Source organism: Canis lupus, chromosome 4, assembly GCF_003254725.2.
Source record: "Canis lupus dingo isolate Sandy chromosome 4, ASM325472v2, whole genome shotgun sequence".
Lineage (NCBI taxonomy): Eukaryota > Metazoa > Chordata > Mammalia > Carnivora > Canidae > Canis > Canis lupus.
The window spans coordinates 23,189,074-23,208,172 of NC_064246.1; the positions used below are offsets into that span (position 1 = coordinate 23,189,074).

The following is a 19,099-nucleotide window of genomic DNA, read 5'->3' on the forward strand; positions in this document are numbered from 1 at the left end:
CTACCCAAATAAGAGTCTATAGGCTTTGAGACTCAGTCATTTCAACCATTTTTGATCTCAGTGCTCTCAAAAGTAAAATAGTGATTTATTTGGAAAAAAATCTTAAATAAAATACAACCTAACATCACAAAACATTAACATTAACATTAACAGAACTAAAATATGGACAGCTACAAATCTCTTAGTCCTATAATGACTCTAACAAAATAAGGTTAATATTAAATGATTTCCAGTTGGGATCTTAGTATATATCTGAGAGAAATAAAAAGATGTACAGTTGACCCTTAAACAATGGGCATTAGGGACACCAAATTCCATGTAGTTGAAAATTCGTGTATAACTTTGAACTCCCCTAAAGCTAAACTACCATTGTTGGCCAAAAGCCTTACTGATAATATAACCAATAAATACATATTTTATATATTGGGGACCCCTGGGTGGCTCAACAGTTTAGCATCTGCCTTCGGCCCAGGGCGTGATCCTGGAGTCCAGGATTGAGTCCCACATCAGCTCCCAGGATGGAGCCTGCTTCTCCCTCTGCCTGTGTCTCTGTCTCTCTCTGTGTGTGTGTCTCTCATGAATAAATAAAATCTTTTTTAAAAATACATATTTTATATATTATATACTGCATTCTTACAATAAAGTAATCAAGAAAAAAAGAAAACTGTAAAGAACAGAAAATACATTTACAGTACTATACTGCATTTATCGAAAGAATTCCATGTCTAAGTGGACCCACACAGTTTAAACTGTGTTGTTCAAAGGTCAACTGTACTTTGACAAAAAGGGACACACAAACTGTCCAAAAGTGTAAATCTACTAATAGTTCATGGGTTCAAGTCCTGATGGAGTCTTCTTCCAACCCAAACTTTCTAAAACCAATGTCAGAGTTCTAAAAAAGGAAATGAAACCTGAATATGAACTTTTGGTGCTGGTATATTTGAAACAACAAGTTTTAGAAGGAGAAGCTGCATATAACTTGAATTTGTGGGTCCTGATCAGATATACGCTGAGTGTGCTAGAAAAGCTTTCACCTGGAGGTGGGGTGGGGGAAGGCAATGGAAAGAAAAGAATCCTTTTTTGAAATGCAGATTATCTCAAGTCAAGGGTTAAAACAAGGCATTTTTATATAAAGGCTCAGATTCCATGAGAGGAAAAATTATTACTTTAACACAAGGTTTCTCAATGTTGGTGCTATTGACATTTCTAGATATTTTGTTGAGGTGGGCTGTCCTAAACATTGTAGAGAGTTAAGCAGCACCCCTGGCCTCTACCCACTAGATGCCAGGAGTAATGCAACCTCAATCCCCTAAGTATGACAACCAAAAATGCCTCCAGACAATCCCAAATGTCCTCAGGGGAAGCGGGGGGGGGGGGGGGGGGCACAAATTGGCCCATAGGAGAGAACTACTGGTCTACTTTTACTAGCTAATCTTCCTCCTTCTCTCTTCTTTTCAAAAAGCCATCAAGTATTGCATAGGACTCACTTATACTAAAATAATTATTTATCGTTCATCTAAAATTTACCTGGGCATCTTGCATTTGTTTGCCAAATCTGGCAACCATCATGCAACAGAAATCAAAGATCTGGAATGTCATGGTCCCACACTAGATATGTCCCTTCCCACTTCCACTGTGCTAATCAAGACAAGTTAAAGATTCCAAGAAAGATTACCAGAAATTGTTTGATAGCCCATTTTGTTCGAACCCCAGGGGTATCACAAGGCCTTGCTGATCATAAACTATGCTACAGTTCTATGCAGGACTTACCATTGGGGTCCTTCCTGAATAGAGTGTTCATCACTGTAGCATGGAGTTTCACACTATTCCACTCTTTCACTATTAGTCCAGAAGCCTGAAAACGTTCCAGCACTCGATCGACTAATTCCTGAAGCCTAAAGAAATTGAAGGAAGAAGTATAAAAATCTTAGTAACCTCATGAATCCCTGATTTACTGGTTCAATGTTCATAGAATATCTGTTCTGAGCCAATCACTGTGCAAGACCCTGCATAAGAGGAGGGAGAGAAAGGCCGCAGTCCCCACAACCCAGTGTTCACAGCCTTGGGGAGCAGATGGACGTGGAAACCAATAACTGAAATTCATCACAGGGAGTGTTAAGGCGGGGGATCAACCATACGTGAAGAGGGCCAGGTTTTCACAGGAAGCTTAACCATGATCTTGAAGGAATCAAAGCTTAGCATCTCGGGATAGGGCTCAAGAAGCCAGGTGCAACAGAGAATTGCCTAAAAGGAAGTGCTTTATTGCTTCATCCAGTCAGAGAACCTACAGCTACCATGTGGTTGATGTGTTTCTGCTGGGATCAAAGGAGGTCTGATATAATTCTCAGACATTTGTTCACTGGGAAGGAGCCTGCACTGCAAAGATTCCAGTAGCCTTGGACACTATCCCTGTGTTTATTTCACTGAGGCCGAAGTGCAGTACCAATAAAGACACTATAGGAAAATCCACAGGTTGCATGACTCTTCCCCATCTGGGTACCAGGTAAGCTCTAAGCAGCAAGGGTTCTGCAGTGGCTGAGTTCTATCTTGATGATGGCCATTCATTCTAACACCTCTACCAGAAGTAATTCTTGCACAGATTTCTGCATACTGTCGGGTATTTTGCTCAATAGCCCGAAGAACTCCCTTTCACATTTCTTGTAAGGCCACACTAGTGGTGATGAACTCCTTCAGCCTTTGTCTAGAAAACTCTTTAATCCCTCCTTCAATGTCTGCCTCTTTCAACCTTCCCCTTAGCCTTCTCTGAGATTTGTGCTGATGCTAATTGACTTCCCTGGCCCAAAATAATCTTCCATTAGTATATTAATAAACAAAAGATATCACATTTTTAGATGTACTGGTAATACGCTTTGTGTCAAAATCAGGGCTACCTGTATCCTCTTTTCCTGGATACAAGTAGTCCTAAGAAACTCAGAGTCCATGAATCTGCCTTTGCTTCTTGGGCCATGGCCCAAGTATAATGGCCCACAGAGTAAGCACTGTGGCCAGAGCACAGATTCTTCTTGAGCAGGGATAGACAGGTTAGCTTTATGTGAAATGTGGGCCACGCCTCGCTTATACAGCCCATCTGTGGGACCTTGCCTCAATCAGAACACTCTGGCTTCAGCAACGTGGCTGCTTGATGCCTGTCTCCAAGTGGCCAACAGCCTCTAGTATCCTGACCCTCCAATGATCTTGCACTCATTGAGACGGGGGCAAAACAACTCTTTTCATTTGCACTGCATGCACTGCAGCAAGAGGAAGTTACCGTCCCTGAAAAATTGATCCAGAAGCACAAACGATTATTTTCCCTGTCATGGTTTTCAGGCCCCAAAGTTCCAAAATTAATCTTCTTAAAATTCTAAATTACCTTAATTGCTTTTTATGAAATACTGCCTACCTGCCTACTAACCAAAGAATATTTATAACATGAGGTAAGCCATAATTAATAACAATAATAATATTAAAGTAAATACCCATGTCCCCTTTACCAAACTTCAGAACTGCAACACAGGGCTGGGAGTAGGGTAAAGCAAATGAGGAAATTACTTCAGGCACAAAATTTAAGGCAGTGCCAAAAACTGCAGTAACCAAAATAAATCATGTTTTAATGCAATATTTTAAAAAATCAAAATTAATGCAAAAAAATCCACGATGAATGGAATATCAAAATTTTGAATGAAGATGAGTTAAGTATATTGCTGAATTCTCCCTTTGTGTCAGGCTCCAGTGTGGCCCAGCACGGGGTAGAACAGGACAACAGGATGCTCAGGATGTCCCTCAGGATGCTCCAGGCTCTGGAGATCCAGGTAACTCCTCACTGCCTCGTGACCTTGGCATTCAACATGCACATTTTGTTATACGGCTTCCTCCACTAAGCAGCTTGACAACACCACCTCTGTTGCCTTCTCTTCCCTGGGCCACAGTATCCACCCTCTCCCTCCACTTATGCCAATCCCTCAAACCCCACTCTTCCATGAAGCCTTTCCAACCACCCTAACACCCCCAACTTCGCTGTATCTATGAGCAATGACTCTGCCCTTCTCCTTAGGTGTGCTCTACTTAGTATTCTCAGGGACAGTCCCTTGTTGCTTTAAGTTTGTCTGTCCTATTCCCCTACTAGATTGTATGTTCCTCAAGAGCATCTGACATTTGTCTTACATCTTCCAGAACACCATTATACTTGCCTTTCAGTACCTACTGGCTGTGATTGGTTAACTGATGGATGTGACTGATTAAAAAGTGAAAAGTGAGGAGCACCAGGGTGGCTCAGTTGATTGGGCATCTGACTTACGATTTCAGCTTAGGTCATGATCTCTTGAGTTGTGAGATGGTGCCCTGCAGTTTGTGGGGAGTCTGCTTGGGGTTCTCTCCCCTCTCCATTCCCCCTCACTTGCATGCACTGTCTTTCTCTCTCTCAAATATGTCTTTTTTTTTTTTAAGTGAGAAGTGAATGTAAAAAATAAAATAAACATAGTCTTGAAGGATCACTGAAGATTCACAGATAAAACCAGGGAAGAAGGACACTTTGAGCAGAAGAAACAGCATGTATAAAGATACCAAGGGATGGTCGATCACATCTTATTAGGAAAACTGATTACTGAATATGGCTGTAGCAATGGGTGAGGCAGATAGGACAGTGGAGATGAGCTGGATATAAGTGGTGGTCGAACCATCAGAAGCCATGAGGATTTTAAAAAGAGAATGATGTGGTTAGAGGTCCACTTCTGAAAGCTGACTCTGTGGAAGAGTAGAAAACACTCTACAAGAACAGAGTTGAGGTACAGAAGTCAGCTAGAACAATGTCAGGCACTATTCTACACACTCAATATCTGTTAATACACTTCATCCTCACAATGAATTATTAATCCCTATTTTACCAATGAGGGAACTAAGGCACAGAGAAGTTATAAAACTTGACCAAAGTCACATAACTAATACGTGGCAGATACAAAATCAGAATCTATACTGTCTGGCTTCAGAGCACATGCTTTAAGGATTGCACTAGAAAAGGGGAAAGGATGCATATCCAAACTGTGGCAGGGGCAGTAAGAACCGAGATGAGAGAACAGCTTCACAAGAGCTGCATGAGAGAGAAGCTGATGCCCTCAGACATAGCAGTGTTCAAGCACAGAGAGCAGCTGAGGTGACTGGCAGGAGTCTGCCTTAAATGACCAGGTGGGCCACTGACCAAGGTGGGGCATTCTGGAGAAGCAATTGCTATTGTTATGCTATGTCATTCCAAAGAGAGGGCTAATACTGTATATGCTTTTGAACATGTGACATGGGACATCAAGTAGGAGAGGTCCAGGAGAGGGATGGAAATACAAGCTAAAGCACACAAAATACAGATCTGAAGGCCACCTGGGTGGCTCAGTCAGGTAAGCCTCCGACTTTTGATTTCAGGTCAGGTCATGATCTCAGGGTCATGAGATCGAGCCCCATGTTGGGCTACATTTGACATGGAGTCTGCTTGAGATTCTGTCCCTACTCTGTCCCTCCCCATACTCACTTGCACATGCTCCCTCTCTCAAATAAATAAATAAATAAATAAATAAATAAATAAATAAATAAATAAAATCTTTTTTAGAAAGATACAGATTTAGTCATGAATGCAAAGCAATAGTTAAAAGCATGGAATAGATGCAGTCACAGTGGGTAGGAGGATTCACAGGGAGAGCTAAGGACAGAGCCTTAAGGGTCACACTTATGTAAGGGGCAGAGAAGGAACCAGCAAAGATCATCAATAAGGAGAAATGAGAAAAACCTTCAGAAGAGGACTTTAGAAAGGCTAAAAGAAGAATTACAGGAGGAAAAAAAATCAGTATAGTACAAAGTCACAGAAAAGTAAAGTAAAAAGAGGAACAAAATAAAGTCTATTTACTTCTCAGAGTGTACAGGAGACCTCTGCTGAAGCACACCAAGATGGAGGCCTTGGTAGAGAGGACCAAGGTAGAAACCAGAGGAGGAGAGAGGGGGTAAGTGAACATCAACTCTTTCCAGAAACTTGAAAGGAACCGAGGAAACTAATGCCTTGATAATTAGAAGACACAGGGGCAGCCTGGGTGGCTCAGTGGTTTAGCACTGCCTTCAGCCCAGGGCCTGATTCTGGAGACCTGGGATCAAGTCCCATGTTGGGCTCCCTGCATGGAGCCTGCTTCTCCCTCTGCCTGTGTCTCTGCCTCCCTCTGTGTCTCTCATGAATAAATAAATAAAATCTTTAAAAAAAAATTAGAAGACACAGAGTGGAGGGCAGGTTGTTTGTGTTTGCTCTTGATAAGGAGAAAGAACTGAAAATGCTTACAGACAAGAAATTATCCAACAGAGAACGAAAATAAAACTTTAGGTGATAGAGGAAATTGACAGGACAAGATCTCAAAGGAGACAGGAAGGGCTGATGTGCTCCAGGTGAAGGGGATACAGAGGTGAACAAGCCCCTGCCTTGAGGAGCTTACATGCCAGTGGAAGGAGACAGTCGGATAGTGGACACATATACACATACTACAGCAGGTGGTGCTAAGCACCACCATAAAGAAAATGGAGTATTAAAGAGAGATGGGAATACCACTGGGAGTACATGTACCATTTTATACAGGGGGATTGGGGAAGGCCTCCCTGAGACAGTGACATGTGAGCAGACTCAAGGGATTAGCACTGCCCAGAAAGGGAACAGCAAGGACAGGCCTATAAAGCAGCATGTGTGTGGCAGGACTGAGGAATAGTAAAAAGCCAGTGTATGGAGTAGAGCTGCAGGGAGAAGAGCTGAGGCTGGAGAGGTGGAGAGGATCATGGGGCTTACACAGGGCTCGCAAACGTCTATAAGGACTTTGGTTTTAACTCAGAGTGAGATGGGAGCTTTCAGTGTTTTCAGCAGAAGAATGAAATGATCTGACTGACATTTTAGAAAGAAACCTCTGGCTGCTGTGCAGAAGAAAGTGGTAGAGGTGAGGATGAAGCAGGAAGGAGGTCTTTGCAGCAACCAGATGGCTGGAGGGGGGGCAGTGGTGGAGGTGGTAAGAAGGGGAAGCTTTTCTGATATACTGACATGAAGAGTAAAAGATGATTCTAGAGGAATTTTTGTTCCCAACATCTGAAAAACTGAATATGAAAGAGAACACGTCCAAGGATTCATGAGACATCTGTAGAAAGGGAAGGACAGTGATGAATGGAAAGGCAGGCCGAACAAAGCCAGGCTGTAAGGCTTCTGAGGTCAAGGTGAGTTGGAATCTTACCACGTAGGCCACAGGAAACCAAGGAGGGCCTGTAAGCAAGATACACAGGCAAAACCAAAGGCATGGAAGCCAGTTAAGAAAGATGGGCTTCCTGACCAAGTGGTCTTAATTTTTTCTCTAATTACAAAGTTGTATGTGTTCATTATAGAAAAAAAATGGAAAAAGAAAAAAGTATGAAAAGGAGATCATAACCTCTCCAACCACACAAAAACACTTATGCTTTTTTATATGATTTTTAAGTTTTTTTCTACAGATATACATCAATTTTAAAAAGACAAGACAGTTTTTTGTAAACCTACTTATTTCACTTAATGTACCCTGAATATTTCCATGTCTTGGAGTATTTTTTTTTAAATATAATTTTGAGGAGCAATGAGAAAAGCTAAATAATAAAATATCGGTAAAGATGGAAAAAGAGGGCTGACTCATGGAAATAACTTTGCCGCTATATTCTCAAAGGGAAAATAAAATATATTCATGCTACACATAACCCTGATTTTATAGTTAACTGATTTAATTAATTGTGCATGTGGACCTCCAAGCAAAGACCTACATTATATTGAGTCTAAAGTTTTTGATTAACACCATGACAGAACCATAAAGTTTTGAAACACTTCTAAGCATTATAAACATAACTTAAGACTGAACGTAGCCAAGCACTGCAAAATCCACCTCAATTACAAATCACAGCACAGGGACACCTGGGTGGCTCAGTCAGCTGAGTGTCCAACTCTTGATTTCAGCTCAGGTTGTGATTTTGAAGTTGTGGGGTCAAGTCCCATGTCAGGCCCAGTGCAGAGTCTGCCGGTCCTTCCCTCTCTGTTCCTCCCCCTGTTTGTGCTCTCTCTCAAATAAATACAAATCTTAAAAAAAAAAAAAAAAAAAAATCACGGCACAATGATGCCTCACTTTCTTCTCCTCTATTAAAGAAAAAGAAGAATGAATGAATGAATGGATGAATGAATGAATAAATATAAAAAATATAAATAAAGAAAAAGAAGTGAATAGGGACTTTGACTAAATAAAAGCAGGGAACAAGAAATATTATACGAAGGAAATTAAATAAATTAAATAAAATAAACCAATTTCCAGCTCTGTCTTTCTGGAAAATTAAGATTTCTGTCCAATTCACAGACTTAGGACTTTGAAGGAACTAAAGTCCTTTACAAAGTTGTAGTCTAAAATCTCACTTTGGGACGCTTGGGTGGCTCAGTGGTTGAGTGTCTGTCTTTGGTTCAGGGCGTGATCCTGGAGTCCCTGGACTGAGTCCCATATCAGGCTCCCTGCATGGAGCCTGCTTCTCCCTCTGCCTCGGTCTCTGCCTCTCTCTCTGTGTCTCTCACGAATAAATAAATAAAATTAAAAAAAATAATAAAATCTCATTTTACGCAAGAAGAAATGAAGCATAGAAAGATGAGTTGCTCAAAGTCAGGACAGAGAGACCAGAATCCAAGTCAGTTGTGCTGTTACCAATTCACTGTGTACTCTAAAAAGTTTGGCTCTTTATCTTATTCACTGCTTTATCCTGGCACCAAAATTAATGCCTGACACATAATCAGTTCTCAATAAATAGTTATTGCATGCATGTATGATTCATAGATGACAAATATTTTGGGGGTTCTATTAAGAGAACTTAAGGGTACTTGAGTACAGTTTCTAAATTTCAGGTTGATATCACAGATACTACATTTAACAGTATGTCTGTATATTTCTAACAGCACAGTCTTTCAATTCTTACTTCACTGATCCTTTCCTGTTTGACTATCTGAGTCACAGAGCTTCTCTATGCCTTTGCTTCCTCATAAGTAAATTAAAAATAATATAGAGTTACTATGAGAAAAATTATGAATTATTCTTAAGCATTTTTATTATTTAGATAGTGCTTAGAGTTTGGAAACAGAAGCCTTAAATCTTAGCTCTTAAAGGCCTTAAGTGCTCCAAAGCTCAAGCATCCCAGAGCCATTTTTACAGATATGGATTTGTACTGCAGAAAGATCACCAACTCCCTAGAAAGTACAAATTCCAGGCTTTTGTTTGAGAATTTTTTTCCAGTTTAATTCAGTTCCATACAATTAATACTTCTTGAGTGCTTACTGTATATAGGCATTATGCAAGCCACTACAAAAATAAAAAACTAATAAGCAAACAAAGTTCTTGTTATTAAGGAGCTTTCAGGTAACTATAAAGGAAGACTTCGGAAATAACACAAACAATAAGAGGTGCTCCAGGTAATTTAAACATGGAAGAGAGTATAGCTGGATTGGGACCAGGACAGGCCATTAGGAGGACGGGCTTAGAACAGAAAGCTAACTGTACCCAATTCATCTTGTGTATCTGCTGAATGAGTGAATAAGTACATAATAAACATTCACTGAACATCTATGAACCTGAATTATAAAAGGCGTTGGATATACAATGCTGAATAAGAGTACTCCCCACCATGAAGAATCCTATAGTCTACTTAAGAAAAGGAGAAAGCTAAAAAAAAAAAAAAAAAGAAAGAAAGAAAAGAAAAAATTGTTTCTTTTTTTAAGTTTTTATTTAAATTCTGGTTACTTTACAGTATACTCTTAGTGTTAATATAGTGACTCAACACTTCCATATAACACCTGGTGCTCATCACAAGTGTATTATTCATTAATCTCCATCACCTATTTTACCCCCACACACTACACCTTTATTCATTCATCAACCAGTGGATACTTGGGCTGTTTCCATAATTTGGCTATTGTTGATAATACTGCTATAAATTCAGGGTGCATGTGTCCCTTTGAATCAGTATTTTTGTATTCTTTGGGAAAATACTAGTAGTACAATTTGCTAGATTGTAGGGTAGTTCTATTTTTAACTTTTTGAGGAACCTCCATACTGTTTTCCAGAGTAGCTATACCACTTTGCATTCCCACCAACAGTGCAAGAAGATTCCCCTTTCTCCACATACTTGCTAACACCTGTTTCTTGTGCTGTTGATTTTAGCCATTCTGACGGGTATGAGGTGGTATCTCTGCAGTTTTTATTTGCATTTCTGCTGGGAGATTTTTAAGCCAGCAAGTCCTATAGCATACAGGCTATGGCTCAGAAGGACAAATACAGTTGTATTTCATGAGATCTACATACAGTTCACTCATGACACGTAACCCAGAAGTTACTTTTATGTCAGTATATGTAGATCTCATGAAATACAACTATAAACACTCAAGAAATAGCAAGGTTTTTTTTTTTTAAAGATTTTATTTATTTACTTGACAGAGAGAGAGAGAGAGAGAGAGAGCAAAGCAGAGGGAGCAGGAGAGGGAGAAGTACGTTCCCCGCTGAGCTGGAAGCCCAATGTGGGGCTCGACCCCAGGACTCTGGGATCATGACCCAAGTCGAAGGCAGATGCTCAACCATGAGCCATTCAGGTGCCCTTGTTTTTTGTTTTATTTTTAATTTATTTATTTTCAGTGATCTCTACACCCAACATGGGGCTGGAACTCACGATCCAGGATTGTTGGTTTCTGCTTTAAAATAGATACATATCATATTAGGCAATATCTGTCTACTTTCTGAAAGTCTTTAATGAAAAAAAAAATTAGGCTGAATTTTACCAAAAGCCTTTTAGGCATGTATTTAGATACTATTTTTAATTTTGACCTATTGAGAGTTGGATGTTATCAGATTTCCTGGTCTTAATTCACTTTGAATTCCTGAGATAAACCAGCTTAGTCATAATGGATCATATTCATCTGACTCCTACACTCCACCTACAGAAAACTGCCAAATCGAGCAGATTTTACTCTTCTTGAATCTGCATATCAATTCTCGCTGTTACTGTTGTTCAGGCCTTGTTTCTCACCTGGATTCCTATAATGACTTTTGAATACTTTCCCCTCCTGTTCCTGGCTCTTCATTTCAATTACATATGTAGTCTCATAATTACATCAAATTTATATAGGATCATTTGAGGAGAACTGGTATCTTTTTGAAACTAAGTCTATCAATGAACATGAGCAATCACAATTTATTTATAATTTATAATTTTCTGCAAAAAGGTCTTACACATACTTTGGTATAGTTCTTTCCTAAGTACCTAATGGGTTTTGGTGCTACTGTAAATGGATGGTATCTTTTCATTTTATTTTTTTTTCTTCATGGTCATCACTCTAACCTGGTTACTTACTTTCAACTGCAGCCTGGATTGCAATATGACCTGACATGCATTCTTTTCCCCGCTAATCCATTTTACCACACAATACCTTTTTAAAATGAAAGATCATGTCACTATATTGCTTAAAACCCTTCAGTGCACCTAGGAAAACAGTACAAATTCTTTACCAACTGTAGTGACCTTGTATAATCAAGTTTCTGTCTGCCTCTCTGGCCTCATCTCCCTTGTGTACTCCCCTGGTCTTCTTCAAGTGCTGAAACACACTAAGCTCTCTCTCGAGGTCTTTGCACTTTCTCTTCCCTCTGCCTAGTACCCCCTTACCACCATTCCCTTGTGTTCTTTAAGTCTGAACTCAAATGTCAACTCTTGGAGATGCCTCCCCTGGACATTGCATCTGACGCATGTCCCCTATGTTATTCTTCTTATCCTCTTGTTTGTTTCTTTTGTAGAATCTACTATATTTTATAATTATTCTTTATTACTTTTTTTTTTTGTCTGCTTCCTCTTTGGGCAGCTAGACTGGGTCTGGAGGATCCAAGACGGCCCCATTCACATGATGGGAGCCTTAGTGCTGTCAACTGGGACACCTTAATTCTTTTCCTCATGGTCTTTTTTCCAGCTGGAGAGTTTGGACTTCCCTAAAAAGCAACTGTGTCCTGAAAGGTTGAATTTGAAAACAAAAGCTGGGGGCAGCTGGGTGGGTCAGTGGTTGAGCCTCTCCCTTTGGCTCAGGTCGTGATCCCAGGGCCCGGGGATCGAGTCCCACATTGGGCTCCCCGAAGGGAGTCTGCTTCTCCCTCTGCCTATGTCTCTGCCTCTCTGTCTCTCTCATGAGGAAGAAGAAGAAGAAGAAGAAGAAAGAAGAAGAAGAAAGAAGGAGGAGGAGGAGGGAGGAGGAGGAGGAGGAGGAGGAGGAGGAGGAGGAGGAGGAGAGGAGGAGAAGGAGGAGAAGGAGGAGAAGAAGGAGAAGAAGGAGAAGAAGGAGAAGGAGAAGGAGAAGGAGGAGAAGGAGAAGGAGAAGGAGAAGAAGAAGAAGGAAAAAAGAAAAGCTGTAAGATCTCTTAAGGCCTAGCACTGACAGTTTTACGAATCATTCCTATCCCATTCTATTAGTCAAAGCAAGTCACAGGGCTGGTATCTTTTTTAAATGACATTATCTGTTTGTTGCCAGTATACAGAAAGACAATTGATTTTATTATACTAATTTTATAGTCAATCACTTTGCTAAACTCTTATTATTTCTAGCAACTTGGTAATTGTAGATAAACTTGCTTTGTTTCTGGTCAGAAAATGTGATTTATAATATACCAACTCACTGAAATTTATTAAGTCTTACTTTATGATCTACTGTGTAATCCATTTTTCCCAACTGTTCCATATGCCTGAAAAGAATATGAATTCTCTAATTGCTAGGTTTATAATTCCAGAAATGACTACTACATTAAATTTGTTCATTGTCAAAATCTTCTGTATCTTTACTGATTTTACATCTGCTTGACCTACCAATAATTGGAAGATATGTCACAATCTCCTTCTATGGGGATCCCTGGGTGGCGCAGCGGTTTAGCGCCTGCCTTTGGCCCAGGGCGCGATCCTGGAGACCCGGGATCGAATCCCACGTCGGGCTCCCGGTGCATGGAGCCTGCTTCTCCCTCTGCCTATGTCTCTGCCCCTCTCTCTCTCTCTGTGTGACTATCAAAAATAAATAAAAATTAAAAAAAAAAAAAACAATCTCCTTCTATGAACATGATTTCTCAATTTCTCTCCAGTAAAAAGTTTGTATAAATCTGGTTTAATCTACTTTGGGGCGATTCTAGTGGGTTCATACAAGTTTAAAATTATATCATCTTGGTAGATTGTTTATCATTATGTAACAGTCCTCTCTCTACTGCTAAGAATAACATGTTTGATATTAATTCTGTTATGCAAACTTCCTTTTGGTATTTGCCCAGTGTATCTTTTTGTTTTCTACTACCTCATGGATGGATGGATCTCTGGTAAACAGCATATAACTGAATTTTGTTTAATCTTATCTTTTTTAACCAGTGAGTTTATTAACATGTATCATTAATAGATATATCTCTGGACTTATTATCCTATGTTTAAATATTCATCCCACTTTTTACTATGCTTCTTGTTCCTTTTTATAAATTTGTATTTGTTCTTTTGTTCTTTTTCTCTCTGCTTGTTTCCTATTTATACACCCTATTTTAGACTTAGTTTTAAATTTTTACTGTATGCATTTGGCTTAACAGTAAAAAAATATCTTAACACATTCCTCACCCCGCCCCCCCCCCAAAAAAAAAAAAACGAAAATACTTAAAATCTAGAATTCTCCTCAGGCTTGACTTATAATGCTCTTAGCTGGCATTTATGTTAACTGAACAATGTTGGTTCCCTTTTTAAAATATTTATTTTTAGCTCTTTCTTTTTAAAAAGCTCTCCCCACTATAAAATATTTTATATAGACAATGTCTGCCATTTTATGTATTTGCCATTCTTTTCTGCATCTCATACTAACCTTCCTACATCTCAGACATTCTAAATTCATTTTCCTTTTCTTGAAATACATCCTTTAGGGTGCCAGGGTGGCTTAGTCAGTTAAGCATCTGCCTTTGGCTCAGGTCATGGTCCTGGGGTCCTAGGATGAGCCTCATGTTGGGCTCCGTGCTCAATGGGGAGTCTGCTTCTCCCTCTGGCTCTCCTCCTGCTTGTGCTCGTTCACACACAGTCTCTCTCTCATAAATAAATAAAATCTTTTAATTTAACATAAATTAATAAAATCTTTTAATCTATTTAACAAAAATATATGTCCTTTATACATTCCTTTACTACAGACATCTCACAATAATAAATTCTCTGAGTTTTTGTTCACCTGCAACAGTCTTCATTTCACCTTTGTTCATTTTTTTAAAAAAAATTTTATTTATTTTAGAGAGAGAGAGAGAAAGAGAGTAGGCAGAGGAGCTGAGGGGGAGGGAATGAGAATCTCAAGCAGACTCCTCACTGAGCTGATGCAGGGCTCGAACCCACAACTGCGAGATCATGACCTGAGCCAAAACCAAGAGTCATACACATAACCAACTGAGCCACTCAGGCACCCCTATTCTTTTCTTTTACTAAGATTTATTTATTTGAGAGAAAGAGAGAGTGCATGAGCGAGAGCAGCAAAGGGAAAAGGAGAGAGAGTCTCCAGCAGACTACACACTAAGCGCAGAATCTGATGCGAGGCTTGATCTCAGGACCCAGAGATCATGACCTGAGTCAAAACCAATAGTCGGATGCTTAACTGACTGTGCCACCTAGGTGCCTCCATTTCACCTTTGTTCTTAAAGATATTTTTTTTCTGAGTACACAATTCCAGGTTCACCATTATTTTCTCTAGAAAATAATTCTGCTGTCTTTTGACTTCCACTATGGCTACTGAGAGTTCCTTATAACATATGTTACTCCTTTGTGGGTGACTTAAGATCTTGTGTCTTTGGTGCTCTGCAGTTCCATTAAGATTTATCTTAATACGGATCTCTCTTTTTTTTTTTTTTTTGGATCTCTTTTTATTTATTCTGTTTGTATTTAATCTTATTTCTTTTATCTAGTGTCACTAGATAAAGTCGATCCAAGCCTCTCTAATTTCTTCACATGGCCATCTCATGTTACCCTACCTGTCCCTCACTAAACTTCATCCATATTTGGAATTTGCTGGACTTTTTCTTGCCTCAGGGCTTTTGCTCTGTATTTTCTTTTGCCTAGAACAAAAGATGGGAAGAGCCTTCCCACTTCTCCTTTGCCTGCAAACTCTCACTTCTTTAGATCTCCATTCAACATCAATTCCTGAGAGAGGCCTTCTCTGACCCTGCCCTTCTCAGTCTACATTGCTATTACAGTTTTCTCTAACAAACCACCATTTTCCCACTGCTTCATCTTTATCACACTTACAATTACAGTTGACCCTTGAACAATGAGGGGGTTAAGGGCACTGAAAATCTATGGATAACTTTTGAGTCATCTAAAACTTAACTAGTGACAGCCAACAGTTGATGGGAAGCCTTACTGCTAACATAAAGAGTTGATTAACACATATTTTGTTATGTGTTACAGTATGTTATATATATTATATACTGTATTCTTACAATAAAGTAAGCTAGAGAAAAGAAAATGTTATTTAGAAAATCCTAAGGAGGGATGCCTGGGTGGCTCAGCAGTTGGGCATCTGCCTTCGGCTCGGGGCATGATCCCAGAGTGCCGGGATTGAGTCCCATATCAGGTTCCCCGTGGGGAGCCTGCTTCTCCCTCTGCCTATGTCTCTGCCTCTCTCTCATGAATAAATAAATTTTCTTTAAAAATCCTAAAGAAAATAGATTTACAGTACTGTACTGTATTTATTGAAAAAATATACCTAAGTGGACTCATGCAGTTCAAACCCATGTTGTTCAAGGGTCAACTGCACATTTAAGTGTTATTTGTTAGCATCTGTTTCCTCCATTAGTCTGTAAACTACATAGGGATAATGACTGTGCCTGGCTTTATTCACCATTCTATATTCACAGCCTAGCATAGGGCCTGGCAAATAACAGGCACTCAATAAACTTTTGTTGAATAAACAAATAAACCAAAAGAAAATCCAACTCCCTTTATACGACATATAATAGTGCTTCTAGATCTGCACTTGCTACTTATTCCCTTTTCTTAAAATGCTCCTTACTCTCTTGACCTGCGAATGCCTTATTCAGCAAAAAAACCTCCTCTGTGAAGGTTTCTTTCTGTGAAGCCTTCCTTTACAAAACTTGCCCACACATGAGCAGAGATTTCCTGCCTGTCTACGCACCCTAGAATCTCAATCATAGGCCTCACCTCAGTGTACTTTAATCATGTACATCTCCCTCCTCCTTAAGATGGAAGCCCTAGAGTCTACTGCATCTCACATGTGGGGCTTTTGAAAAATGCCTGAGGGAAAAGAAGACTGGAAATGCCCTGCAGGGTGGAAGAACTAATGGTGTCAGGGATCTGAAGAAATAAGAAGGAATGAGGTCAGGAGAATAGAGATTAGCCTCCTCAGAGATGTATGCCGTTCTTCAGAAAGAGAGTGAAATGAAGGAGCACAGGGGGATGAAAATAGGTAGACTGTGATGGGAAAAGGAAGGAAGCTGATGAGCTGACTTAGTGTTCTCTACCAAATGTGAGGAAGCCATTTTTAGAGGGGCAAGGATGAAGCTTGTGTGACAATGCCAGACAAAAGAGCCACTGTGTTGAATGCTTAAGTCTTAAGCAACAGCTGACCACTGAGTAATGAGAAGATTGCCACAAATGCCTTACCCAGTCATGCTTTACCAAACCCAAGGATGTATCAGTAAGTGAACCAAAGCTGTCCTAGCTCAAAGTTTCCAGAGGAAAAATTTGACCTAAGTGGCTCCATCCTTTTAAAGGTCAGGCACTTCACATTCAATCATTTTAAGGGAAGAAATCTCTGACTTAAACTATATGAAATCACATAAAGTTGAATGTATTTTTAATACAACATAGCCTCTCTCCCATGCCTCCTGCACTGAGCAGTATCTCTTCATATAAACAAACAGATTTAATGTTCCTTTCTGTATCAATTTGCACAGCCTTCCAAAATACCTTGCACAAAGGAGGCAAATAGTTTTAAAATTGAATTAAATAAGAGGTGCTTAAATTTCTTAGTAATTCCCACAAATTTGAGGAGGGAAATTTACAAATCGTTTTTGAAATAACATACTCATGTCTCTCCTTGTGAAAGAGGGCTAGGCAACAGAAAAATAAATAGAGCAGTGAGAGAGATGGGAATTACTCATAAATGTTCTTGGTTGATCGCACTAGTGGATTCAGTAGATATCTCATAAAACCTTTCAATTTACAAAGCCTTGACAACAGTCAGTGTGCAAAATTTGTAAGGTCTAGATCTATGGGGGAAATAAGGGTGTATTCACCTTTGAAGTACTCCTTGTTCCATTAATGTGGGTACCAATTATCTGAGCACTGTCTTCAAAAGCCATCTAGCTTCTATAGCTCTTATTTTCTTCCAATCTCAAAAACCTATTAATCTTGACCCTTAAAGACCTTCTATAGAACCAAGGATCTAACCATTAAAACAAAAGGTAAAGATACCCAATGGACAAACTCAAAGTAATGATTTTATTATCTCTTCCCGCTGACCTCTCTTTTTCCCTCTGGAGGCCACCAAGAATAGAGTAAATAAAAACTGTGGAGTCTGTGATATATGTATGTTAAAGCAGACTTGAAGCCAGAGATTAGGAAGAATTCACTATTTTATTTAATGAAATGCTGTAATCCTATCTAAATTTTCCATATAGCTTCATGTTTTAGCTGTATATCTATCTATAGGCCATCAAGATTTCAGATTTATAACAGTAAGGTTTAAACTAGTATGAACAGAAATTAAATAAATCCCGTAATAGATAATAAGGAAACAAACAAACATAGGTCAGGCAGAGTGGCTATGATGCCCTATAAAACTACAAGGTTAATCAAGAAAATAAAACTTTAATACATTTTAAAAGTGAGTCAGCCCATAAGAATTGAAGTCAGCTCTATTCACAATAGTTAAGGTGGAAACAACCCAAATGTCCATGAATGGATAAACAAAAATGTGGTCTCTTCATACAATGAATGAAATGTCACTCAGCCTTAAAAAGGAACAAGGTACTGATCCATGCTACAACATGGATACACCTCGGAAAACATTATGCTGAGTGAAAGAGGCCAGATATAAAAGGCCACATATTATGTGGTTCCATTTATAAGAAATATCCACAATAGGCAAATCCATAGAGGTAGTCAGTAGACTAATGTCTGCCAGGAACTGGGGAGGGCAGAAAAGAGGGGTGTAGAAGAATGGGGAGTGACTGGTTAATGCATACAGGATTTCCTTTTGGGGTGATTAAAATGTTCTGGAGCTACACAGTGGTGATAGTTGCACACGTTGTTAATGTCCTTAATGCCACAAAATTATATACTTTAAAATGGTTGAAATAGTGATTTTTTATGTTATGTGAATTTTACCACTTTCAAAAAAAAAGTACATCACAACTTTCCATTTTACTCAAGAAATAAGAAATGAAACATAGTCTATCCTACTTAACCTAGCATACACACACTGAAAACCTTTATTCTTACACAGAGATGCAGAGCGTGGTTTTGCTGTCTGCGCATTCCTTAGCTGAACTACTTAAACTCTCTGAACCTCCCTATCTATAAACTAGGCATACTAATAGCATCTATCTTACACAGATCTTACAAAGATAAAATGGGGATAATACAATCTAAGCACAGTGCCAGGTAAGAGTAACTGTGAAACAAGTTAGTTATAATTTCCCTAGAAACTATGCAATCTTCAATGTTAGAAATAAAACGTTACCTAGATCAAAGGCTTGTGGATTTTTGAAGGTACCTGAGACTTTCTGAGGGGAGGCCATGAAGTCAAAACTATATTTATAATAATTGTATGACATTATCTGCCTTTTTCACTGTAATGACATTCACATGGACGTATATTCTTCCCTACACATTCACAGTTTAAAAAAAAACAAACCTAGTTTCATTTATCCCTTTTTTTTTTTTTTTTTAGGATTTTATTTATTTATTCATGAGAGACACAGAGAGGCAGAGACATAGGCAGAGGGAGAAGCAGGCTCCCCGAGGGGAATTCAATGTGGGCCTGGATCCCAGGACCCCAGGGTCA

At 39.3% G+C, this 19,099-nt stretch overlaps 1 protein-coding gene across 5 annotated transcripts in view; it reads right to left on the reverse strand.

Annotated features, from left to right (window-relative positions):
* The window catches only part of ASCC1 (activating signal cointegrator 1 complex subunit 1), a 104,961-nt gene that overhangs the window by 36,290 nt on the left and 49,572 nt on the right, over positions 1-19,099 (reverse strand). For all 5 annotated transcript variants that reach the window (XM_025434785.3, XM_025434786.3, XM_025434784.3 and 2 more), the window contains exon 8: positions 1,771-1,895. In XM_025434785.3, coding sequence (XP_025290570.1) covers positions 1,771-1,895 — 125 coding nt within the window. The remainder of the gene's footprint in view (positions 1-1,770; positions 1,896-19,099) is intronic.